This window comes from Sturnus vulgaris, chromosome 4, assembly GCF_052056855.1.
Source record: "Sturnus vulgaris isolate bStuVul1 chromosome 4, bStuVul1.hap1, whole genome shotgun sequence".
Classification (NCBI taxonomy): Eukaryota; Metazoa; Chordata; class Aves; order Passeriformes; family Sturnidae; genus Sturnus; species Sturnus vulgaris.
The window spans coordinates 14,851,343-14,878,736 of NC_142246.1; the positions used below are offsets into that span (position 1 = coordinate 14,851,343).

General features: G+C 38.7%; 1 protein-coding gene across 8 annotated transcripts in view; it reads right to left on the reverse strand.

Moving 5' to 3' along the window:
- PROM1 (prominin 1) overlaps window positions 1–27,394 on the reverse strand; it is a 60,259-nt gene that overhangs the window by 27,588 nt on the left and 5,277 nt on the right. For 5 of the 8 annotated variants that reach the window (XR_015803035.1, XM_088163175.1, XM_088163171.1 and 2 more), the window contains exons 2-5: window positions 25,529–25,942; window positions 9,945–10,003; window positions 7,041–7,067; window positions 5,341–5,546 (exon numbers count right to left, since the gene is read on the reverse strand). Coding sequence is in view for 7 of the 8 variants with exons in the window: in XM_088163175.1 (XP_088019301.1) it covers window positions 5,341–5,546; window positions 7,041–7,067; window positions 9,945–10,003; window positions 25,529–25,748 (512 nt within the window). In the remaining variant the exon portion in view is untranslated. The remainder of the gene's footprint in view (window positions 1–5,340; window positions 5,547–7,040; window positions 7,068–9,944; window positions 10,004–25,528; window positions 25,943–27,394) is intronic. The other 3 variants (XM_088163173.1, XM_088163172.1, XM_088163176.1) reach the window with 1 other exon arrangement.

Consider the following 27,394-nt stretch of genomic DNA (forward strand, 5'->3'; position numbering starts at 1 on the left):
TGGTTGGCACATTTGTTAAGTCTCTTACTTTGTATTGCAATTCAACAGCTCAGTACTAGAGGCAGTACCCTGAAAGTCCATTATGGACCTCCAAACTCAGGAGAAGAGAATCACTAACACAAATGGTACTGTATTCCTGCCTGAATGTCAACCTTCTAAACTGAGTGTCAAGAGGACTTTTTCAGTATTTTTAAATAAGACTTACAGAAAACCTAATCCAGGTTCTCTATAGGGAAAAAGATACATGGTACGTATAACTCTTGCTCCGAAGAATATGCATTCAAAGGAAGCCATAATATAGCTACATAAATGAAATGATGGAGAGCTAACAGATACCTAAAATAACATGACCTGTGTATCCTGGCAAGACAGGAAGAAACATCCTGATTTATGATGCTCATCTCCTTCTGTGAATCAATACCAAACATTCATCTTTATTTTGCTTTTCCAAACAATGTAAAGGCTTGTTCTTCTTATAAAACTGATAACATGTGCAAGAATTTGTTACTCCGAAAAATACTCTGAAGGAAAATTCTAATTTCAAAGCAGGTCACAGGGAGAAATGGCAGGACTATTTGTTACAGGTCAGATCTATTAAGATTCATTTACTAACATTTTTCTCGATAGCCAAAAATATTAATGACAGGATGACAGAGATGGACATAAAGAGGTTGCTTCTCTACCCAAAATTTCACAGCTATGTCCTTAAAACTGGCTGTTAATTAACCTCCCAGAAGTCACTAAGGAACAAAGGGACAGACATTTATCCATTTAACCTGCAGCAAATGGCATAGTCTTATTGCCACTATGACCAACACTCAAGCAGACACCATTATCAGCTACCACCCAAGGAATGAGAACTCAGAATGCCTAAATATCAAGGAACTGAGCAACTTTCAATTCAAACCATTCAATAATTCTATGACAAGCATAGTAACAGTTTAGTTTTGGATATAGGCAATATATTATTTCTTTTCACTCTACTGTGATGGCAACTGCTATACAAATATTTTTAGCTTTTCTTTGTTAATCTGAAGACAAACTATCTCAAGCTATCGGGAAAAGCAAACGTGTATATTGCTCTGAGGTTCAGAGTTTATAACCACATCCTCACTCTTCAGACAGACAACATTTTCAGTTCTATGCTCAGAGATCTGAAAGGTCAACTGGAAGCTAACAAAGCAGTACTTTGTAAGATCTCAGCACAACCATCTTTCTCTTCAGCTTCCTAAATGGAAGGAGAGGGAGGAAACAAGATAGTGGAGATACTTCAAATAGCCAAGGTACTCAGAACAATTGTGACTATACTCTGAATGTAACTAAACAAACACACAACATGAGAGGAAAAATCTATTCATTATGTAACTGAGCCTTGAGTCAACATTCAATAAGCAGCTATGAGGAGAAAGTCATAAAGCAGGAATAAAAAAAGACATATCACTTCTGTAACAGGTTAAGAAAATTGCTTTGACAATTCTTCAGGAGTCCAATATTCCACACTCAAGTTTCTTGTCAGGTTTCACAGATGCATATAAATGTTACTATACCAGCTGCAGGGGGAAACCCAAGGTTTTCCTTTAAGTGAGCTTGCAAAAAATTTCAAGTGACAAAATAGAAAACATGAGCTCATTTACATTTTGGAAGAATAGCCCCTTCCTTGCTACAAGATAATGAATTTAAGAAAACAATGGGATAGAGATTTCTGTATCAACTTTTCCACCAATTCTTGCAGATACTATTGATTTCCAGGTTCTGAACATGTATTACCAATCCTACAAAGACAAGAGGAGAAATGTGAAGCCTGATGAGGTACTTGCCAAGATGCCAAACACCATTTACTTCTTCCAGAGTTGGTTTCCCTAACATTCATTACTCCAAAAAAGAGGTTATAGCACAAGCTCTCTTGGAGGCACAGAAAACTGACTATGTGGTTTTCTGTGCAATCATCAGGAAATCTTCTATCACCAGCAAATTTGCTATTGCAATATATGCTTTCTTAAAACACAAACGTTCCTCCCTTGCCTTTATTATGTACAAAAACTAATGTAATTACATTTCTTTCCCAGAGAAAACATGTTTGCCTAAGCTTGCAGGGACCAGTGAGTAAGATATAATAGCATGTCTCTGTCCCTAAACTTTCAGTTAACATTTGAAGAAAAGCATGGAATTGTTTTCATGGTAAGTCTGGAATATCAAATCTACTTAGCTATGTATTTGATAGATTATGTCTACATCCTCTGCTCTTTAGCAACAGAATCCTACTTCGTAGGGTAACAATCATGGTATAAAAGCTGTTACCTACCAAAAACACTGCATGTATTTTTGACTCAATCTATAAAGAAATATTTCAAACAGAAAGTGCATGTACTGAAAAATTACACCCTGAAGGCCTATTAAGACAAACAATTGCATATATAATCACAGGTTTTCTGACTTCTTTCTTATACTCCTCCTCGAGGAAAGTGTACTTCTCACTTTAAGCCACACCTGCAGAAAGCAGATCTAGTTGGAGCCTTATTTTTAAACTGAAAGAAAAAACCCCAAACTTACATTTCCTTTACACATCATTCTAGTAAGTTGAGTCTAAACCAGAGCACTACATCAGTGGAAAAGTGAGAAGAAATGTTCATCCTAATTAAAATCTACTGGCTGAAATATTCTAAAATCTGCATTAACAGCATATATGTCAGTGTGAACTTGCATCCTGGCACACAACAAAACCCATCCCCATGTTACTAGAGTTTGCTAGAGCTGTTGCCTACATACACAGTCCATTGCAAGCTCCACAGCGTCTCTGCACTACCAATACTCTCCACTGTGCATTTAACCTGTCTTTCCCAGCCAAGGAAAGACAGTTTGAAACCATTTTTCCATATCAAGGACTGGAAAAAAAACCAAGAAAAAGGAAAAAAATGGCTCAATGAGGGAATCCCAGAGTGTCTGGCACTGCAAGAGAGAGGGAAAAGATGGAGAACATACACTTAGATGGTAATCCTGAAGAAGTCCACCCCTTAGAAATCCTTCCCAGGCCCTCCACCAGCTGTCTACTTGTACGTTCTACAGGAGTGCCTTTAAAGCAAAGCTCCACTGGCAAAGATGTGGGTTCAGGGTACTTTGAGGGATGCCAGCCTTACTAAAGGCATCTTCTGAAGCAGCACAGCTCAGCGTGAAGAGTCTATGGCATTCCAGTCACTTGGCACATCTTCGGGGTTTCTACTCCCAAAGAAGGCTTCCCGTGCTGCATGAACTTGAAATTATACCCAAGCAATGGCAAGACCTGCCTTAGTAATTTCATTGCACATCTTGATTTAATCATGTATTGATGGAGATCATTCAAGGTTTCACTCTTTTACTTCCGTCTTCAAGTAGCCATAAGCATTTTACTTCCACAGAACTAAACTCTTTTGGTTATTGTCACAGCTTACATATTCAGCTCTGGCACAGTCCTTGAGAAGTGTGATTTTTGGGAAGAATTACAGGTAAACCTTCTATCTAAGCTGAAATTGCATAGGAACTTTGGGGAAAAGCAGATAATAAAGTTTCCACAAATCAGTCACCACAAGGATACTTTCTGAGTACATTACAAGACATGTAGAAACAGTTTTAAGTAAACCTCAGGCTTCCTCCAGAATTTTTTGTTGGGGCAATGGCTATCAGTAAGACAGTCTTTTTGTGTTACAGCACAGCAGTAAGCAACCTGACATGAGCTTAAATAGATTCAGGCATGGCAACTTCTTGTCCCTTGTTAAAGATTCAAAGAAGGGCAGGAGAATCTCTCTTTGTACAGAGGCATACTGGAGACTCGAGCCCAGAGTCAGTCTGGGATCAGTAATATTCAACTTGTAAAGTTCTGTCTTGCCTTGCACATAACTCACAGCATTAGAGACTTAACCAGGGAGTCCTCACAGGAGATTACCTCCACTCAACCCGTAGATCGATTTCAGGTAACACCCCCCACTTAGGGTAAGCATCTGATACATCATGATGTCTCAGAAAAAGGTGGGGGGAGGATAAATTAAAGAGGCAATTTCCTTAGTTCTGGAAAGCATATTACTAGGGATCACTGATCTGCCAGTCATGACCTGGGAAGAAGTATTTGCCTGTGCTGTGTATGCTTAATCCCACAAGGACAGCTGGTAGCAAATGCACAATCTAAAGAGGTGGACAATCTTAATTTCTCTACTAACAGGCAACATTCTCCAGCCATTATAGCCAGAAAGCAGCATCCTGCAACACAGCATCCTGCAATGTGGTGGAAAGACAGCTGGCAAACTCTGTGACTACCTCCAGTTTTGACATGCTGAGAGATAATTTAATAACTTACTGTCTTCAAGGCACACTTGAACCATAAAGAACTTTTTTCCTGCCATCATGGCAGGGATGCACCTATCACCCTACACCATTTGGTTTCCGAGTCCTCAAATTCTGGGTCATGTTTTTTAGAGATGTCTGGGAGAAAAGAGCATGTTTCCATGTCTGATATCAGCCTGTCCTCTATTTGAGCATAAACAAGGTCACCATTTGTCATGACAACAGGAAAAAAAATCATTTAGATTACAGTGAAGTGAGAGAGTACATCCCACATCAATCACACTGTATAGATCAAAACACTTTTTTCTTCTTTAATAGAATCACAAAATAAGGATAGTAGGCAGGTGAAAACATAAAGTTTAAGGAAAATAGAAAGCCTGAAAGTAAATAATGTATTTTGAAAGTAGGAAGAAGTCTTGATTGTAGTTCCTCATCACCCATTACACACTCCAAACAGGAGTATATTCCTAGCACCAACAGTGCAAAAATATCTCCAAACTCCAGGATTTACAGGGAGCACATGCACGGTTTAAACAACACAAGACCCAGAAGAAAACCCATTGGTTTTAACTAGTATAAATATCTGGAGTACAGCGGATACTGAAGGAAGGCACTTACTTGCTTTTTTTCATCACTGCAACACTACCAAGAACAAAGCAGTATGAGATATCTCAGGTTCTCTATGAGATAGGAACTGAACACAGGACATGGTCTCTGGTGTTCACAAGTGTAATGTAACATTTTGCAACTGCTGTTTTGAGCCTGGCAAAAATGTCATTTGCCCAATACAAAAAATTTTTTTGTTTGTTTCACACCTACATTCTGCTTAAGTACATAATGACCTGTGTATAGCAACAGTGGCAGCATTTTTTATAATGCAGTTACATTTCCTTTAATAAGCAATAATAGTACTTAGTCTAATAAAATAATTTCTGCACCTGTAGGCTAATACAGTAATATTAATTGTCATATGACACTGTAAAGTAAGTGCTATACCAAGGTTCATATTGTTCTCTTTATCACACTTGCCTTATTATTAAAGACGCAACAAAAAGAAATGTTGCAAAACAGCTCCTCTGACAGTCAGCATTTTTCTTCTGTCTTTGATGCATTTCCCCACCACAGTTGTCACAGCAACGACACATACAGAAGCAAAGTCCCACAAGAGGCAGTAACAAAATAAATAGCAATCCCAAGGCTGCGGAGACTATAAAACCGATTTCATAGTAGATGGCCTGTAATTCAGACAAAAATAATGGTAATAGAAGATATCACACAATAACTGAAATCAATATAGAGCAAATAATCAAAAATAAAACTACATACTAAAGCATCTACTAAGTTACTGAGATTATTGAGTTGGTATATTTTGTCAATAATTGACAACTTTTCTAACAGAAAGATACATAACATTGTAGATACTGATAGCCAATAATTATTGCACTAGAGTATCAGCTAGGCAAACTACAAGAGTGAGTGCTAAGAGAGAAGTATGCTCACAAGAAATAAATGTGAAGTAATGCAATGAAAATAGGTTAAAAATGAACACATCTAAATTCCCAGACCACGAATTTACTGTTTCTCACATCTGTTTCCAAAAAGCCTCCATAAATGTCAGCAAGGCTAACTAGAAGAACACCTCATCAAAAGAAGGCTTCACTTTTTCTCCTTTTTATTCAGTTAAGAGTAGAAAAATTCATCTGAACCCCAAAGGGAAGTATTTCACTGGATGATCGATTACAATGGCTGAGGTTACTCCAAAGTGCTGAATTTAAAACTGCTTAGGGACTGGAAAACATGAAGAAGCAGACAGATTTTAAGATCTTTCAGGTAAAGACATTTATTCTGCTGCCAAACAGCAAAGCAGCAGCAACTAAAAGGATGCTGGCAGGAGTGAAAGGGAAGGATGCAATGCAATACCCTGACTTGCTTTCACACTGCAAGAGCCCTGGGACCAAGAAGCTGGGCCAGGCAGCCCTGGTAGGGCCCTACACGAGGCAATGTGGCTCCCAGGGGACACTGTGAGCTGGCCATGCAGTTTCTCTCTGCTGAAAACACAACCCAGCCGAAACCGGAGCAGGGACGTGTCTGTGCACAAAGACAGCACACCGGGGGCACACCCCAGGAGTCCTTCTTCCCTGATAAATCTCTTTTCTCCTTTCCTTTCACAATCTTAGGAGAACTAATTCTCACACTGGTTCTTTGAGCCCTTTTCTGTTTTACAGATCCATCAGCACGAGGGCAGCTTGGCAGCAAAAGGATGAAATTGAGGCTGCATAACTGTCCTGTAAAATAAGTTACAATTTCTCACAAGACATCAATCATGCTCTAGTTCAGCCTTGCTGATGTCCTTCCCCACAATCCCTAATTACCAACTGAGCCAAATACAGCAACTACCACCATTAGCAGAGTTGCAAATTTCTGCCCTAATTACCAATTCTAGGATGAAAATACTCTTTTAATTATTATTGCTTGTTAAAACCTGCGCTTCCTTCTGAAAAATATGAACTACATGCTTAAAAGACAAATTTGGTTGGATTTTGCAAAAGAATCACTGTTTTCTACATAGCTGAACACTCCAAAAATTATATGACAGCGTATATTAAGATAGGTTAGATAGAAAAACAGTATTTAAAGTAACATTAAAAATGGTTCTGGATATTTTAACAGGAGCAGTGCAGACATGGTTAGTTTCTTTTCAAAGGTGTACATCTACCATAAGACATTACCTGAAGAGTCAGGACAACATTTTCTGGCTGTGGAAGTCAAAACAAATGGAGAATGTGTATAGTACACAGGCAGCATGCACAGAAAACAAATCCCGTGAATAATGAATTATTAACCATGACTAGACCATAACAATTAACAACATAGAAACAATAACAACAACAAACATTAAAGTAAAATAATGCACAGAAGCACCATCCAATAATTATGGAAAAATATTTACACTAAAATACATAGCACCTATTTTCTGGTTTCCTTTGTGAATGAAAGCAATCTAGGATTTGTCCAACAAATACTTCCATCTTAAAACAATGACAGACCAGTTACTTCCACACTGAGCATCTATTTCATGCAATTCCCAATATATCTCACAGAAGGCCAGAGATTGCATTATTTTGCGGTTTGGTGATTTCTTCATGAATTCCACCTGTCATAACTGATACGATATTCTTGACTACCTTTTTCTTCTCAGTGCATATTTTATTTTAGTAGCTGCAGTAGCAGTTTTGGGATATTAACACATTACACACAAAATTCACCCTCACTTTTAATTAACCATGTAGAGGTTCAATTTAAATTATTCAAAAGAAAAAAGAAAAGGCATTCAAGAGAGACTGAAGAAATATATTTAACAGTGCTTACCTATCTTCTAATCTGTAAAACCAGAAAAACACTGAAAACTAAATATTCAATGACCGTATTTCAGAAGAACCCAATATCCCCTTTGTTTCCACAATGGAAAATTAATTTCTTGTATTTTCCTCTTCATCTCTGCTTGCCAAATTCAAGTTGACAGTGCTTTCCCCTTTCTCCTAAGTGGAAGTAAAGCAGACAAGCCAAAGATGGCAAGACCCCTCAGCCCAAAGTCCGATGTGTGAGAATCAGAAATGTTCGAGTTTTTAGCGATTTATCAGCATCACACAGATCCCTGTGAAACTTCTACTGTGCAGTACTACTTAAAAAGTTCAAAACCATATTTTGAACGTATTGACATAGTTTCTCCTGTATCAATGGAAGGATTAAAGCTTCCCCTCCCTTATGAATCTGGTACCAAGTATGATTTTGAACATTTCAAGCACACAGCCTCCCAGCAGAAGCAAAGCAATGGCAGCAGCAGTGAGCTGGCTCCCCTGAGCAGGCACGGCTCAGCTGCTGGGCTGACCTGGCAGACTGCTGCTCTGGCAGAGCACAGGGAGATAGATGTTCATGGTTAGAGTCCAACTGGGAACACTAGGACACACAGCACAGAAGTGGGAAGGGCCTCCTGGGTCACTAACACATTCTATAAATAGGTTAAAAAAATGATACAAAGGAACAACAGCAGAAATTTAACAGGATAAACAGGAGAAGTAAATTTCCCGCTCCTGCTACTGAAGGGCTGTTCTCAGTTCTTGGTGAGGAAGTCTTCTCACACGTCCATTTCAGCCCCCATACTTCTGTGCTAGCACTGTATTTTGCCCAAGAAACAGAACCTTCTTCCTAGTGCTTCCTCTCCCCTATATATTTTAACCACAACCCTTATCAACTCTTTTCCTAAGCTAAGCAAACTGTTCCAGGTTCATCTGAAGATCAACAGGTTTCCCAGATCACCCTAATGGACACTTCCTGAGCTCATTCCAGTTTGAATTCATTCTCCCTGAATTTGAGTGATCAGAACCACAGGCAAGCATTTCTAATTACTTAGTCACACCTTTCAGCAACACTTACACTTCCCTGCCTCCATTGGAAATTCTTCCAGGGGCACATCTACAGCAATGCTGGCAGCTTCACAGATGACTCTCACTGATGCTTCTGTCTTCTGAACCACACTCTACTTGTCCTGATGTATTTTCATTTTCCAAATTTGTTTCAAGGTTTTGCACTGTATACAGGTCAGAACTTGGACTGATAAATGCCTTGTATCTGTTCTGCTTCTTAAGCATCCTAATATTTTAACTGCCACCCTATAATCACATTCCCTACACAGGACTAGTCTCAGATTTCTTGTGACTTACATACTAGTTACTAAACACTCTGCTTGTGGTCAGGGATACCATCTAAGGTCTAACAGTTTTGTCCCAGGACTCTCATCCAAGCCCTACTCCTACATCCTTCCCTGGCTATGCAGGAACAATCTGTGATGCACCACTCTCTAGAGTCCCACCAAGCAAGCAGATGGGATCAGCAAGAGTCACTTGATGCGGTGTAACAACAAAACCCACACATCAGGATGTTGTGCAGAGCTTATCAAGCTACTGGAGAAATAGGCTTGTTGTTGGGAAGACACAGAAACACCAGTAAGGCCATCCTGGTCATAGCAATAGCTCAGTGTCTGTGTGCAAGCACCACACTCATCCTCCTGATGGGTGCACTACACTGTGGGGACCAGAAGCAAGTAGCTCATATGAAATAACTTGTCCATTGCCTGGGCACAGTTCAATTCATACTGCAGAAACTCAACTCCTGATTTGAATGTGGAACACTGTGCTCCAGAAGAGCCTAAAACTCAGATGGATATTCCATTCCATCTTCTTGTTAATACATAAATAGTATATTTTTAATATAAATTCAGCTTTTTGAAAATAACTGAAGCTTACAGGTAAGCATTAATGGTTCTCCTTAAGTTTTTTGAAATAAAAACAGTATTTTTCAATACAAAGAGCCATCAATCTTTGTGCAATAATCCCATTACAGTCGGAATTTGTAAGTCATCCTTAACTACGAGTAGTTTCTTTACAGTGGTTTGTGGAATGTTCCTTATAATTGGTCTCACACTTTTCATGAAAACATCATACATATTATTTTAAAAATTCGTATTTGTATTCTGTTCATATAGTTTTAAAATACTAATTACTGGTTTAGAAAAAAACCTGGATTTCAAAGTCATAATTTTCATTATTTTATGCAGATACACATAGATAATTTACCTTTTGATAATCGCCCTGTGTATTTCCAAACTGCTGCTGTGCTAGTTTTCTGATGAGATCTGAAAATAAGCAAGAATATTCCACAGTTTTAAACAACATAATTGATAAAAGCAGAGGAAAGACAATAGCATGAATTCTAGTGTTAGGTTGGCAAGATGAAATTAAGAACAGCAATCAACAGCACAGGAAGAATATAAGTGTCCCCATAAATCTGTCTAGAAATAACATTTCTAATCAACTGTGTGTTTTATGAGCTCACAGGAATGTAGCCAGGTTGTCTATCAGTTAACCAGTTGCTACTGAAATACAGTGAAGGTTTTTCCAAGGTCTTCCTCTGTAGCATAAAATCATTGAAAGTTCATCACATATGTATCAATTACTTGGACAATGTTTTGGGTATCAGCTTTGCTTCATGTTTATGCCAAGTACATGCATGCACAAATATATATACATATGCACACACAGCATTAGATAGATAACGTGCAGAACAAGCATGCTTATGATGACTTTTTGACTGAAGGGTACAAAGAAGACCCTTATCTTGCCACATTATCCCAATCCTTTTCCCTCTTTGTATTTTTGTATTTTCTTTTTTGATCTCTGGATCAACAGTGAGTATGAAACACCACCAAAACAAATCAGAAAGTCTAACATGTTACTATTTACTGTGCATCGATCCAACACTCACTCTAATTTATTCACAATATAAAAAAATACAGAAATCACAAAAAAACAGGTAGGAATTTAACACCACTAATACCACGTTCAAAAAACACTGGCAGCTGCAACAAATGGATCCCCTTTTTAGGCTCTCACTGGCCTACCACTATCGAGGTTTGACAACCCTATGGAAACTAAGTTGGGAACTGTTTCTCCCAATCACTTGTGTGACATCCTGCACTGGAAGGAGAGGGGCACTGCCAGCTCTGCAGCCCCTCTGCCTCAGGGAAGCACCAGTGGCCCTGGGCGTGCTCCGTGCTAGGCAGCGTAAAAACAACAGTGCTTGGATGTTCCGGAGAAATAATTGACCAAACTCCTGGTCTCCTCTGATGAGGAGGAAGCACGTTAGAAAGGAGCACTCTACACCTCAAACAGCTCAAGGAATAACTCTACCCCCTATGTTCATCCTACTATTGCCTCCTTTTCAGTATCCCCATGTGCAAATTAATATAGTTAATAAACAACCTCCAGTTGGAGGATAAAAACTTCCAGTAAGTTACCTAACCTGTCCACAAGGAACCTGAAGGTGTAAAACTGACTTTTCACCTCCCAAAAATACAAGGCCCCTCAGAATTTATTGTAGCACTTATGAAGTATGTTCAGGGAGTTCACAGGGGCTGATCTCACTCCTCTCTCACCCCACACATGGCTCAGGAAAACAAATTCCTAAGCAAGCAGTGTTCTCCTTCCTCAACACCCAGAAGTGGGAACATGGACTCGACTGATTGAAGACACCCTAAAGACTTCCTCACAGGAAACTGCAGAAGGAAAGAAAACACTACAGCAAAGCACCAACTGCTGGTTTAAGGCAGGAAGTCCCTGGCAAGGGAGCTGCAGCCAGCAAGACTGCCAATTAAAAAATAAAGATCTGTTAATGCATCAGTGAAGTGCCAAGCCAAAAAGCATTCCTTGCATGGGGAGTACATTCCAAAACACGCAGAGAGTGCTGGTGGTATGCAAGTGGTATGTTGCCTCTATTCTGAAGCAATCTCATTTTGGAAAGACCATACATAAGTACAAGATAAGGCTTAGTCCCACAATAAGAGAAATAAAACCAAGCCATACACAGAATAAGCACCTGGGAAGCACAAAAGAGTTATAATCCCTGCAATTCCTTTCAGGCTGCATCTTGGGAGTCATGAGACTGCTGAAATAAAGGGCACACACCACTGCATAGGCAACCAACTGATCCACTGCTGCAACTCTGAAACACCTCACACACTGGGACCAGCAGAGTCCTCCCTGCATTGAGACCATCTCAGGCAGCATCTATGTTTCTCTGAAAGTTTCAGTAACAAGGAGATACAAATCTAAGTGAGGCAAAATGCACAAATCCCAAAGATCTAATTCACACTGGTTGTTGGGCAATTTTTTCTTCTCCAACAGAAGTACCATTTCTTTCTTCCTGCTGATTTCTATGCCATGTAAATAAATTTTAAAAATATGTCTGCATGAAACTATAAATGCAAAAATTTTTTTAGATGGCTTTCAGCATACAGGAAAAGAGGTAAAACAACTTTCTTGTTTACATATTGATTCAACTATTTAGCACTGTTTGACAGCCACTGATGAGAAACTGACCAGCTTCAATTAGAATGTGATAGGAAGGAATAAAAAGTAAAAAACTTTTGGGATCCTCAGTACATGAAGCAGCACAGACTGTGTGCAGGTGATCGGATGCAGGAGCCAACTGCCCAAGATTCTTTGGCATTACTCTTCTTGATGCTGCTCAGAAGAGCCCCTAGAAACCTGCTCTCATTTCTAGGCTTCTCCTAACTTCAAAACTCATCTTGCTTTGGAAGACAGTTGGACTTGATGTCTGAAGATCCCTTCCAATGTGAATTATTCCAGTTATCCTGCAATCATAATGACTATTATAAATTATTTAGCACAGTAGTAAAAACACTACCAGTAAGCATGTGAGAAAGCAAGATTTTATTATTGACAAAAATGTCCTTTGATACATTTCCTATTATTGAGAATTGGTACAAGAAAATCTTAGAAGCGTTAGCTTTTCCTGTTAATTAAAAATTGAAGGCATTTACCCATTCTTCTAGTTGAGTGTCTGTCCCCATAGTAAGTTAGAGTGTCTGTCTCCATAATATGTTAAACATTAAAAAAAACCCCAAACTCTCAAACATGTTATATTAAGAGTTACATACTTGTAGAAACACACACCCACACCGATTTATGGACCTCTGTAGGCATGCATTATGCATATGAAAGTAACTACTCAAGAGAAACTGAATAGTTGAGATCAGAAGGGACCCCTCAAGATCATCCAGTCCAAACCCCCAGCTCAGGCCAGAGTGACTCCCCACAGGTTACCAGGGCCATGTCCGGTCAGGTTTTCAGTATCTCCAAGTAGAAAAGATAATATTTTTAAAAAATCAAACCCAAACAACCCAAAACTTGCTCTGATTTCTTGTGATATGTCTAAATTGTTCAGAATGTCCCTGATTCACAGTTTTATTAATACTGTTTCTGTATTTTATAGCCTGTGAGTAAAATAATGACAGAAGTCAACCTGACTACACTATGACACACTTACGCAGAAAATAGCACTTCACACCTTGTTTTGAAATTTAGACTCTAAAGCTTGTTCATCAGAAAGTAAAACATCTTTAGGTTTAATAATAAAAAAGAAAGCCTGAAAATCGGTACAAAAGGTTCCCACATGGATTGAGTAAATTTAATAGTAAGAACAATACAGGTTTCATGCACACACAAAGGGTTGCTACACAGCCCAGTGTTTCTGCTTAATTTTACAAAATGTGAGACTGCCCTGCTGAATAAAGATTCGCTACTTAGATTACTTTCAATGATTTTTCAGAAGTAACACAATGCTCCAGGGTGTTTTTCTAACCAGGCAGCACACAGTGATTGACCAGTCTTTACCATGAATTTATTATTTCAATAGCTTTCAATATCAACATGGTTAGACTTATCTCCAGTTGATTGATTTCAAATTAAATGTGGAAGTTGTATATATTCCCATTAAAAATACTTTTAGCTAGAACTGATTGTGAGATTACCTGCAGTTACTCATGTATCTGTAGGCACAAACAGGCCTTGGTGAATTCGCAGCACCCAAATCCTCCCTGCTCAGATGATCTTTAAAGGTCCCTTGCAACCTAAACCACTGTGATTCTACAGATTTTACTGCACCTTGATAATCACAGCTACTACTGCAGAGCTTAAGGGTTAAATGGGGGAACACCCTGTGCCAGGTACTGTGTAAACAGGAGCTACGCTGCTCAGTGTAGCACAATGAAAAGACAGCTCAGCTCACATTTTATTCAGCCTGGGTCTTTGGTCTGCTTTTATGAAGCATCTTTCCTCCCTAGCTAGAACATCTCACCTCTGGCATTCAAATAAGCTTTTATTTACAACTGAATTCAGGTAACTCCACACAACTCTCTCTTGTATTCTTGCCAAGTACCATCTTGAGGCAAATTTCTGTTTCAAACATAAAAGTGTTAGGAAAGTGTAATAAAAAGTGATGTCCTTTATTTTCAAATTAACTGGATTATTCCTGAAATCCTGGCTTGACTAGCTGCACACATTGTTTCACAGGACCAGTAATCCACAGCTTTAGCACAAAACACATTTTATCATTGGGGTTAAAGAGATTTACCTTGTGAGGCTCATTTACACAGCTAATTACATTATTGCTTTGCTGAATCCTTCCTGCTCTCATCACACATGCGAAATGCCATCTGCCCTAGTAAATCTAACTAGCCAGATGAACTCTTAATTTACCAATGCAATTTGTGAAGAAATATTAAGTACCTCTGAGGGGCTTCAGTTAAGAAAACATAATCACTAACTCCTGCATTGCAAGAGTACTGTGTACATACACTCAATATCTCATTACTCTGGCAGGAAAATGAGGTTACCACTAAGTGTGCTTCTTAGAACTGCTCTACAGAAAAGGATAGCAAAAATAACAGAGATTTTAAAATAAACTGTCTGGCTATTAAGTACTAACATAAATTAATTACAAATTCTTCTGCCAAGGAAGCTTTTCATATCTAGGTGACAGGAAAATAGCTGGAGGAAAACCTTTGGGAATGCTATGCTTCCACCTCACTCAAAAATTTCCATTGAGCCAGTTCAGCTGTAGTGCAACTCCAGCCTTATTCAAATTATGCCAGAAATTAATGTCTTTTTATACATAAATATAATATATTAGGGAATTATGCAGAATATAACATATTATGCTTCTATTCTGAAAGATCTTCAAACAAGCCAATAAGAACCATGACTGAAGCATTCATTGCACTAAAAGATTTTTTCCGAACAACAGGAGAGAATTACATAGATAAGACAAATGATCAGTTAATAACTACTTTATTGCTACCTCATTCTCATGTATAAAACAATATTTCAGTCCATTCCTGTTCATCTATAATACAGTCAATACACACTGAAGAATTCTTCTCTGAACATAGGTCAATTAGTCTGACATTAATGAATTAAACTTACTTCAAACTTGTCTTTCATTTCCCCCCTAATTATAAGTCACATTAATGAATATCTCCTGCAAAGCCAGGAAAAATCAGGAAAGCCTTTCAGACTTACCAAAGACAAAAACCTTCCAGGCATCTTAAAGCAAGTTTTACAGCAAGTTCAATTTACTGACATTCTAAAATACTTGTTTTGACTTGAGTGGGGCTTTGGTTGTTTCCCCAAAGCCTCAAGCCAGTAGCCTCTACCATGGTCAGATTCTGCTCCCACTGAGGAGGTCTCCTTCTTCAGGTACCCCAAGGTTACCTTTGGTCCCCTTTACTGTCCCTGCCTCCACGAGGGCTCTGCTCACTCTTGCTGCCCCTAATCCCACAGCATCATTTCCCTCTGGTTCTAGTGCAGAGCAAGGTGAGAGCCCAGGAACGCTGACGGCTGTGAAGAATCCATCATGCACAGCTGGTGACTGCAGAGAGGGAGGGCCCTGACACACTCACACTGCTCACCCCGTGCTGCAGAGCAGGAAGAAAATTCATTCTGTAGGACAAGTGAGAAGCCTCATAGACAGGAGATCTTCCCAATTCCCACACAGTAAGAGATCACTTTGGTGCACAGATAAGGAATTTAATCCAGGCATTCACTCATTTAGTATAGACTATTCCTTTCCAACTTCAGATTGAAAAGCTTCACTCCCCCCTTTCACACTATTTTCCTCAGAGAGACCTGGGACATAGCCCTTGTCCTTAACTAGGAAAATAACCCCAGCATCCCTAGATAATTTCTCCCCCCTCTTTTTAGGCAAAGTCTCTCTCTCTATACAATTAACTTTTTTTCCCCACCATACTAAATGTATTAACCTCTCATCTGTTATGGCAATCTGTCTTGTCACCCTCTTCTGCCTTAAGCACAGTTTCCTCTCATCAACATGATCACTGCCCATTCTTGTTCTTTGACTCTGCTTTCTTTAATTTCATATTGTTATCTTACAGCACTCTGGCTGTCACAAAATTCATCAATACACAATAAGACACAAGCAGAAATACAATAAATACATTTTTAAAGTCTTGGCAGATTTGTAAAGTATATGCTTCTTTATCCACAACAGAAAGACAAGGTACCAAACCACCTAGAAATGCACCTTAGCTTATACTGCATGCAGTGCAGGGCAACATGAGAGACAGCAGGGAACAGAGATGCAATATGGAGTAGGTAATGAGGAAATGAACAGCTATGAGCAGGGCTGAAACTGTAGGAGTGGCCTAACAGGGAGAGATTTAGCCAGAGCACAGGTAGGACTAAGCATGGGGGAACTGCTGAAGATAAGGAATTGCATGGCAGCAACAGATTCCAAGGTAACTGGAATGTGAAATTAAGGACACTTCCTTTACATCCCTCCTACCAGAAAATAACACTGGTCTACTGAAGAAATAAATTATACAGCAGTGGATCAGATAAAATTAACAGTCAGTGAACTTAATTCACACACACAAAAAAGTTCCCCATTTCCCAAAAACTGAAGTTAATAGTCAGGAAGACCAAACAGGTAATTTAAGTCTTCCACTGGAAGTCCTCACACCATACAGCTGCTGCCCCAAACTTCAGGTTATTAACTTGAGGTTACTCTTTAGAACAGCCACATTTTCTTTTAGGCACTTCCTGCTTTCCACTGACATGCACAGACAACATTAAAGAGCCTGGCCAAGGAAAAGGTTTGAAGAAAAAAGAAATAGCTACAATATCAACCGTTATGGGACACATGGAATGAAAGATTTCTCCTTTGAAAATAACCTTTGCAGGGCCTTTCTAGCTGTTCCTTGCTACAAAGAAAGTTCTGTTCTTGCTGAAGTTTTGGAAGAAGAAAAAAGACAGAGCAGTCTTTAGAAAAATCCTTCCTTAGGAGGCTGCAATGAATTTGCATGCATCACGCAGACACAAAATGAAGTTGAAAGCTTTGAAGAAGTATTCCACACAGAAACTACAGTCTCTTTTTCTGAAGGCAACAAAACTTCTGCAGCATACTGTTTGTGCCACGACAGCTATTTCTTGCCACTTGCTTTGTTAGCAGTAGCTACCTCAAGTTCTCCCTAGGCCACCATCTGGTAAGGATTTACAACAGATTACAGGCAAAGATTTAACTTGGAGCACTGTATGTTTGTCTGGTTTAGCAGGATGAGCAACTTCTCCATAGGCTGGGTTGTGTAGACATACTGGACTTGTAACATTGATCAAAGTAGTAAATATTTGGACTGTATGGACAACATTTTTTCTCCTCCTTTATCTCCTCAGGAATTGCTGTAAACTGAGGAAAGCACAGAAAATCCTTTCTTTCGTAACTTGGGTTATTGGTAATATGAACAGAGATAATTGAGAATGACATGCTGGAACCCTGCTGACCAGATTACCTCAGTGACTGGCATTGTGGCAGCTTCCCTTGGGCTCCTTAGAATTCCCTTTCTCTGCCTCCCCGTTTTTGCAAGAGCCACAACTTTCAATGTATGTTTGATAACTGGGGATACATATTGGTTCAAAGTACTACAGAGATCACTACTTCACTCAAAAATCAAAGCAAAAGTAAAGACTGCTGCTCTGCAGAGAGTAAATTAGGCTTGGATTTATTTGGTACAGGTACAGGCTTCTTTCAAAAGAGTTAAACAGCCAAAGCATACTTAATAGCAGTAGCAATATTCACATTCATAACTGTAATCACATTTTAAAGTTCAACAAAATAATTTTGCATACTTTCTGTCAAAAGACAGATCCTGACTATACTATGATGTAATACAAGTCATAATTTAATCAGACAAGTGTTTTTAGGTAAGAAATTTATGTGTTTATTGAAAAAAGTGTCAAAGTAGGTTTGTGGGGCTTTGTTATAACTGGCAGGCTTACACTAAAATGTATATACTGATAGATTAGTCAGCTTAAACTACACTGACTGACATTTGTGGCACCTGGTTGCTCTTCTAACAACAGGTTAACTCACTTTTGGAAGAAGGAAGAGGTATACGCAAAAGCCTTAATGCATATATGGAAAATTTTAATACTGTTAAAAGGATTACAAAACCCACTATAATTAACATTTACACATTTATTTTGCTCCAGCAACTTTTGAATATTGCATATGCACTTGGAAAAGGCACCACTTTGGTTAAGATCTGAAAGTTAGACCATCTTGAGAAGCAAAAACAATAGTGAGAAAAAGGGAGAGGAAAAAATACTAATTGTCATTTTCAATGTAATGAAACATTGATTAACAGGACTGTGCAAAGATTGGTTGCAAAGTTCTATCAAGCTGCCCTTACTTCAGCTGATATCATTCAAGGAAAAGCCATCACTGAACAAGACTTAGGAGTTTATTGTTCTGTGAACAACCACCTAAGCAAATTACCAGACAAATATAATAGGGCTAGGCTGTGCTATCTTATTATGATGGTCTGTAACAAAGAAAAGAGAGGCTCAAATGACTGCTTTTCTAATAACAGGCAGTCTCTGTGCAGTATTTCACATGATTAACTCAAAATGCTTCATAACAGCCAAGATGATGAAAGAACTGAGAAGTCTCTTAGAAGCTTGTGCAAACATAATTCCAGTAAGTTCAGTGATATTCCCCCCTCCTCTCTCCTCATCGGTTCCAGAGCTACAAGCTAGAAATGAGAATGAGGTTCAGTACTATGTAGGCAAATGTAAAAATTAAATGAAGGGGCAGGATGGGCAGCACAGTAGTAGCCACTGCTAAGCTGGGAAAACTATGGTGCCTCAGTAGAATTTCCTGAAAACCCAAAAGATGTCTGCAATTGCTGGTAATTTTCAAAGAGGTTCATCCACGGTGTCAGACAGTGCGGCTGATCCAAAACCTGTGGTGTCCCACTTCTCACTATAGGGGACGCTGCAGATATGATCTGCAAGTCTCAAACAATGAGACTTGTTTTCATCATGCTTTTAGTGGTACTAAAAGTACAAAAGTGCTAATTATCTAAATATATGCATTTCTAGAACATGGTAATTTTGCTTTTTTTCTTTAAAAATATGCAAACCCCACCAATGAAGACTCTACTTAGTATGACAAACAAGCAGGCCATGTTCACTCACAATACCATCCTGTACTCACACCCTTCCCTTCCTTGTAGTCAGCACCCCTGGATTTAGTTGCATCCAGACCTTATACCCTGTGCACTGAAGCAGGGAATGCTGCTGATGAGCTCTCTGGCTATACCTTGTGTCTCCCACTAGCATCCACAGGCAAACAGAACAAGGTCAGGACAGTTTTAAGGACTTTCCATGGTGCAACTCTCAGCAGGTTTCCTGAGTTCCTCAGTACTCCACCCAGAACATGCCCAGAAAGGATGTAGCTGTCCCATTTGGAATGGGGAGAAGGCAGTTTAGATTGGGGAAATATGAGTTGTCTGAATACTGCACAACTGTAAGCCTCTTTAATTTATGATTATTATTAAACTCCAAGAGGCATATCTGTTTGAGGTACCCTGCAGGAATTACCACAGCCATCTGTGCTAATGTTACTTTCAAGAACCCTTCCCATAGAAAGTAACCCAATGCCCTGAATCTCTACCTGAAGTTTGTTTTCTTTTGTTTCTCCCTTTTGTCCTAAGTGTTGAAATTTTAAAGTTGAACTGATGTTTTCCAATTGCTGTCAAAGCATGTTTTTTCTCCTAGGCACAGCTGGCAGGCAGGATTATACCAGATCAGGGCAGGCACTGAGGATACTGTAGAGAAAGGATTCCAGTTGGGCATAAAGAACAAGAATTTCAGATTATCAACTATGCTATACTGATTAAAAAATTACTTCCATATTTTCCATAAAATGCCTGTCTGCAAAAGAGATTCCTTGTTTACATAATCCAAAAGAAGCAGGTGGGAAGACATCAGAGAAGCCTTAACTTTTCAACGGTAGTTTTCTGTGGTAACCTCCAGTAGATTATCTATATAAGCCTCCCCTCCCTAAAATCCATCTCCTCCCTGCCCACAGAAAGTCCTTTTGACAAGCAATCTGTTGGTCTGCCGTTTTGAATAAATCAGGGGAAAAAGAATTACTCTTCTGATGCCTAAGAAAACTAAAAAGCCAGCCCTAAATCTGCTTCAGAAATGTTCTCAGAATGCTTCTCGTTTATATGGGCATGTCACCAAGCAGAGCAGCTCCTAACCTCCCAACACCAAATGAGCAGTGATTTTTTTTTTTGACACTGTTTCCTTAAATGTATACGAGTGGGCAGAGAGGAGGCTAAATTATCTCGTATCTTCCTGCTGCTCCATCTTCCCCAGTATTTCCAACATTATGTACAGGAAATTTCTTTCAATGTAAATACTGTATCTCCAAATAAAGGAGCACTGTTATCCCAGTTTCCCACCACCGCTGCATACAACACCTGTCACTGCATTTTGCAGTGCACGTGTCACACCTGCATTTTTGATATACACACTTAAGCCACTATTCTAAATTCACACTACAGTCACAGCTGTGGAAAAACACCACAGGGATGGAGTGAAGGCACCAACTGTCTCTTGACAACAGAACTGAGCCAACCTAAGAAGCCAAACTAACAGCAAAGTTACTAATGGGCAGATTGTTCTTCCCCTCTTCTCAGTTCTTGCACCAGTTCCAGGGCTGTGCTCCCAGCTCCAGGATGCAAGCTTTGAGAAAACTAACCCACATGCACAGGTGGGTAGCTATCAAACACCAGCTCAAAAAAGTAGTATTAACACATCCAAACTAAAACTGAAACTTCACCACACAACTGGAAAAAAGGATATCCCAAATTATGTTTTTATGAAACATCATAATGGCTACAGGTATCTGTGTAAAATTTTATGATGCTGGACTGTAGCACTTGCACAGCCAGAGCACAATCCTTCCACCTGGGGCAGACATGCCCAACATTCTTGGGAAAAATCTTAAGTTCAAAAATAAAAGGGCACTACCAATTAAACATAACTGAGCTTAGCTCCAACATCCAGATAGATGCTTTTTTTCTTGTAGGGGAGCTGTGGAAGACTTATTACTAACAGGAAGCAAAATTGAAGTAAAAATGAGCTCTGAAGAATTAGCTACAAAAGACAAAGAAGCTAGTTGCACACACAAAATAATTCTGCCTTACTAAGTTTAAGTGAGGGGGTGATGAAGTGTTTTGATTACTTGCTTTACAGCCTCAACACAGCCAATAGATTTAAAAAGTCAGTATCCTAGGAGCTCATCAAACCTACCCAAAACAATAGGGTTTTGCATATGCATTTTCTGTTACATCTATACTAGCTACAGATACAGTTTATTTTCACATCAAGTTACAAGTTTCTTCTTTACAATATCAGGAAATAATTTAATTACTGAATACACTCATGATTTATTATTGAGATAACAAGACTAACCTGCTGAACTTCACAATATGCAGCTGCTTTAAAGGCTGACTAGATGAGGAGAAAAGGACAAAAGGGGTCAGACACAGGACCTGACATTAAAATATTCACATTCTGATCCTCAGTCTGATTAAACTGTTTAGCAAGCAATATTCCACAGTCAGTAAGAACTGAGAGGTGTAGTCCTGGTCTAAAAATCTTGGTTTTGTTCCCCACAGCAAATAGTACATTTAACTCTTCATACTACCCTTTGCCCAGAAAGTACCTGCATTCAACAGCTGACTTTTATGTTAGCTGTATTCCCGCTTCAGCACAAATGCTTATCTAGAGTAAAAGTCAGAAGCTGGAGAAAAGCAGCTGTAACTTAACTGGTAGAATTGTTCTGCAGCATGTTCACCTACAGTACAGTAAGGCAAACAGGCTTGCAAGTTTCTTACTTATTTCACCTAAAAATAGGAGCAGGAGCTTTATTCCCATCTTCTTTCCTTTGTGAAGGCTTCATATTTTTATTACAAGACACAAGTTGTGAAGCCAAAGATTTGTTGGGCACATCCTGCTGGCAAGTGGAATCTCAGATTAACATTCTCTTGTTGCAACTAACACCTGTTTCCATGGGAACAAAAACAAAACTATGATAATTCATAGCAGCCACACCATCATACTGACCATGCCCTGCCCATACCAAGTTCATATCTGAAGGTTTCCAACACAACAGATGGCATGCACCATCTCACAACCATGAAGTACCACTTTATCAATAAATCAATGCTACAGGATATGAAAATTTTTAAGTAAGAAAAACTGATTGTTTTGTTAGACATCCTCTTTCTTAGCTAAGTGCTAGAAGCAACTTGTAATTTTCCTATTATCATCTCTTTATTTTAAGTGCTGTTATTAACAAGAAGGAAAATGATGCCTCTATTCTAAATAGTCCTCAAGGAGTAGCAGCACAATCATGACCATGGAGGAACAAAGGCACGCTGAGATTTAAGCGACCTACTGAGCCTCAGGTAGCAAAGCAGTGAGAGTCCTTTCCAGTCCAGTGTATCATTAACTCGAAGTGGAAGCTGCTTCCCTGAATAACAGTTTACACTTAAGTAAACACACTCCCATTTACAGCAGTACATCATCTGCTAATGAGTATAAAAAATATTTGACTGGTGGAGTTGAAAGCAGAATCTATTTAGACTCACTGAAGCACTGCAATCAGATATCCTAATTCACTTTTGAGCTAGTTTCTTGCCATATGCAAAGAGCACAGTGCTGGTCTTAAAGATTCAGCAATTTAAAAAATCTTAAAAGGCGTTACAGTTCCTTGCCCTGGTTCTGTTACTGTACTTTACATGAGAACTATATTTAATCTGATTAATAACTTACTTATTAAATCTAAACTTAGATTAAAGTTGTACTTCCACAAACTTGACTGGATGAACAAATTCAGAAGGGAATAAATAATTACTTATCTAGATGTAACTTAAAAGAAAACCATCTCACAAAATATTTCTTGACTAATTTTTTCTTTAAGCGATCCCTTTCAACTGTTGAGTCTTAGCACCATGCAATTAAGAATAACATTTCCCAATGACTCATGTACTTCAGATCTTGTTTTATCACAGGAGTATATAGCATAAAGACATATAGCATATTATATATATAGTATATATTTATACAGTATAAAGCATAAAATATAAAGGCATACTTTGGACTCAAGGAGTATGAATGTTATCCTGTAAAATATTCAGCCCCTTTAGAGCACTATTAGATGATTTGCAAAGGCAGGAGTATCTGCATACAATTAGATACTCCTATCACTTCTTTTCCTCCCAGGTAAGAGTACTAATAGATAGAAAACTGAACATTGAGTACTCCCAAGTATTAGGAAAAAATACAAGACTGCTAAGATCAAAGGTCTAAGTGATTGCTGTCAAGGCTTACACACAAATTATACTTCTCTGTGTTGTGGTTATATGCAATACATTGGGGCATCAACCTGGAGCTAACTGTTCTGAAGCACCAGCTTCATCAGAATGATGAAGTCTGAAATAGAAACATCAAAATGCTTGATTTCTCTGCCCATTTGTCATCACGTTTATTTTCATCTCTGAATCAGAATTAACTCTATTTCAAGCCAGAATTTAACAAACTCAAACAAAATAAAACAAAACCATTTAAAATATGTAACTGCATCATTAATACACTGAATGTGAAAATAGAACAGCATATGGCAAAAGAGATTATGGGGATTAGCCAATTAAATGGTATGACTCAAACCGACATGATCTGTCAAATCTGTGTTTTGCAGTGAAGTATGTGGGGCCATGGGAACATGACTCCACTTAATGCAATAACAAAGGCAAAGTTCTGAAAATAACTGATTTGGCAAAAAGTATCTTCAAGAAAATAAGGAGAAGTATGAGATGTCCAAAGCTTACAAACTAAGAACAAATACTTTACTTCTTTAATGCTGGAGTTCACAATATCAACTTGATGCAGAACTTATTACAAGCAGTCCCGCCAGACAATAACCTTGACCATAAAGTCTATACTCATTAATTATTCACATGCTTAGGACACAGGGTATTAATTTTCACATACAAGTCCACAGATCAAATTCTTGGTAATATAAAAACACAGTAAACGTCTCAGTGAAATCAAGTTTCTACAATCGTAAGAGAACAAAATATTCAAGCAGGGTTTTAGGCAGAGTGGAGGCCTGTTTCTAGGAGCTGAATGCAGATGGCACTCCTCACCATCAGGTCTCACAGAGACACAAGTAGTTCACCTGCATATTTAACAGAAGGAAAGAGGCAGAAGAAGCAGAGGTATCTGGAAACAGTGCCTCCCAAAGGTGAGATTACTGTCACCTTCATGCAACTGCCCTCATTACACCTTGAGTAAGATCTGTTCAAAAGACACATCCTTCAGGAAAACAGGCCAGGGTATTATTCTGTTGGTTAACCCCTGGGACTCTGAGCACTTGCTCAAATTTAATTTATTCGTTCAAGTTCAGCTGAGCTCATTCTTCTACAGTTATGTCAGAGATGCATGAAGAAATGTCAAAAATTCAAGCAAACATTAGTTCACAGATATCATACATGTATGTGACCAATGAGACTAAAGAATTTATGGCTTTATATTACTAAAAGTTTAAATGTATAAATTGAAATCTGTATTACAAAATAATATAAACACCTTTTATACACAGTTGGAGCTAACTACTGAAAGGAATCCGCTACAAACCAATGCCATTCTTAGACTTAATTAAAGCTTCACCTTGACATAATTTTAAATGCCAGTATTATACACATTATCACTTTTAAGAGCAAAATTAAACAAAAAGCATGTTGAAAAGTTAAGTTGATAAAACTACCACACCCACAAAAATACAATTTTCAAAAGCACTTTTTAATCAATGCAACCTCAATAAGGCTGCACACACCTCTCCAACATCCTAAGTTTTTCTTTAGAAGGGACAGTTTAGTAGGAAACGACTGGAAAAAAAGTCTCATTAAAACAAGTGCAGTTTTTACCTGGCAGCTTTCAAAGGAACAAGAAGCTACACATAACTATGTAATGGAGCTGCTCTTACATAAAACTTGACCATGGATGCACATATATAGAAACAAATAAAATTTATTTCAAGTTTCCAGGGCTAAATCTTATAACCACCTGACTGTTTATCACAATAGACAAAATTCAGCTCTTATGGATTTAATGTTAAATACAAAGCAGCTTATCCTCTACTTCTATCTCATGCTGTTTGTTAAGAAAACAAGCCTCAAATCTATCAGTGACAGCTCTGAGATATGTAAACAAAGCTCTGTGAAATGTCACCAACATTTTATTTTCATTAACAATCTCCTCCCCACTGTACTTAGCAGAAAAATATTCTTTTATACAGAACTGTACAGATTTCCAAATCATAACATATGCTACTTAAAAAGCCCCTCATTATGGCGTTTGTATCTACAATAACGTGAACACATCTATAACAAATCTGTATTTTAAACAAAAGTAGTTTATCTGCTTACCTTGAGGAAAAGTATTTGGCTGTACTAAGTACAGGAACGCATGTACTATTTTAAACAAAATTCCTATTGCCCCAGGTTCATGGTATGCACCTGTATCATACGTCTTGGCTGGTACAAATCCAAAATCCAAAGTTCCAGGAGGTGGTTTGTATATAGGCTGTACCTCTGAAATAGTACTTCCACAAAACAGCAGCAGCAGCAAACAGAGTTCCACAGCCATGGTGAGCAGTATTCATAAAACTGGAGGTAGAGGTATTTGTCCGACCCAGCCTAGAAATCTTCAGTACATTCACTTGAAGGGTGGCTTTCTAGGCAAGAGAATGCTGGTGCACTCTTGCACCTTCAATTCTTTAATGTATTTTTACTTCAGAGTGGTACAGCAGCATCACTTGAAAATGACTCAACGCACCATCTCTGTCAAAAAGAAGAAACAGCTCATTAAGGTGTGTGCAAGCAAATAGGAAAGTGCAAGACAACCTGCAATCTTTTGTGGAAACTGAACATATCAACAGTTGCAAAAGTGACCCTGATAGGACAAGGAAGAAAAAAACATTGAGGTTTGTGAATAATATGTTATACTCCATACATTGTACTTGAAAGAGGTGGAAAAAGAATTATGCACAGTTCCAGGTCAGTGAGTTTTCAAAAACAAAGCAGAATGTTGGTACAGTTCCAAGGGAAACAAAATTGAAGGAACACTGTATGAATTGTGCTTCTAACTCAGTATGTCATGTCACAACTATTACACAATGCATTTAATTACCACCTGATGGTTCTGTAGTTGATGACACTACAAGTCATACCCCATATTTCTTTAATTTACACCTTTTAGCAAAACCTTCAATCCTAGATATTCTTAACTGTCTTCCAAGATTGAGGAAAAAAATTACATACCACTTAAAAGTAACAAAAAAAAAAAAAAATCAACAACAACAACAAAAAACCCAACAAAAAACCAACAAAACATCACCCTCTTGACAGATGACACTGGGTGTCAGCAATTACTTTCTATTAATTCAAGCTACCTTTAGGCTCTCCTTAGGAATTGGAGAAGTCAGCAATTTTTATTTACACCTTGCTGAGTGTCATTAAGATGACTTTGGAGAGTTATACATGTTTAAGAGCATTCTGAATCAACAAAATCCCAGCAGCTTTATCTACTGCTACTTAAGAAATGTAAACAGAAACACCCCTGGGTTTCCAACAAAGCAAGTGACCATGTCTTGACTACAAGAAGCCAGGCAAGACTCCTTCACTTCAGCGTTCAACAGCAGTCTCTGAGGAAACAAACCAAAACCAACCAGATAAAAGGCAAGAGAGAAAGTGCTGCTCTTCTCTGATTCTGGAAGCTGCACATACTGGATGAGTGTGCCAGTGAGCACCACGCTGACTTTCCCACTCACCAGGCCGGCTTCTCTTTGAGATGCCTTTGTTGATCCCTCAGAAGGCCGCTGGCAGGGCCATGTGGGAGCAAACTGCTCATGACAAAACATCACTTCCAACCCAGCACCATCTGCCTTCCCCAAGCACAGCTGGGCCTCTGCTGCCCTTTTCAGCAGCACTACCCAGGAAAAATGCTTTCAGTCTCCACCTTGGGATTCAGACCATCCACCAGCAGGAACGACAGCAAAATAACACAAACACCTGGCAGCTTAAGGCAGCCCAATGCTACACCAACACCTTGACTTCCAAGGTACTGCCAGGTCAAAGAGATGCTGAAGACAGAAGACTTAAAACCTGTAGCAAGGTGAGACTTAATCTCTCCCATGCTTTACAGTCTCTGGTAAAGCACCAGATACCTTTCTGAAAGCAAGTACTTTGCAAGAAGTCAAAAACACATTGCAAGCTTGTTTAGTAGTCTGTGCT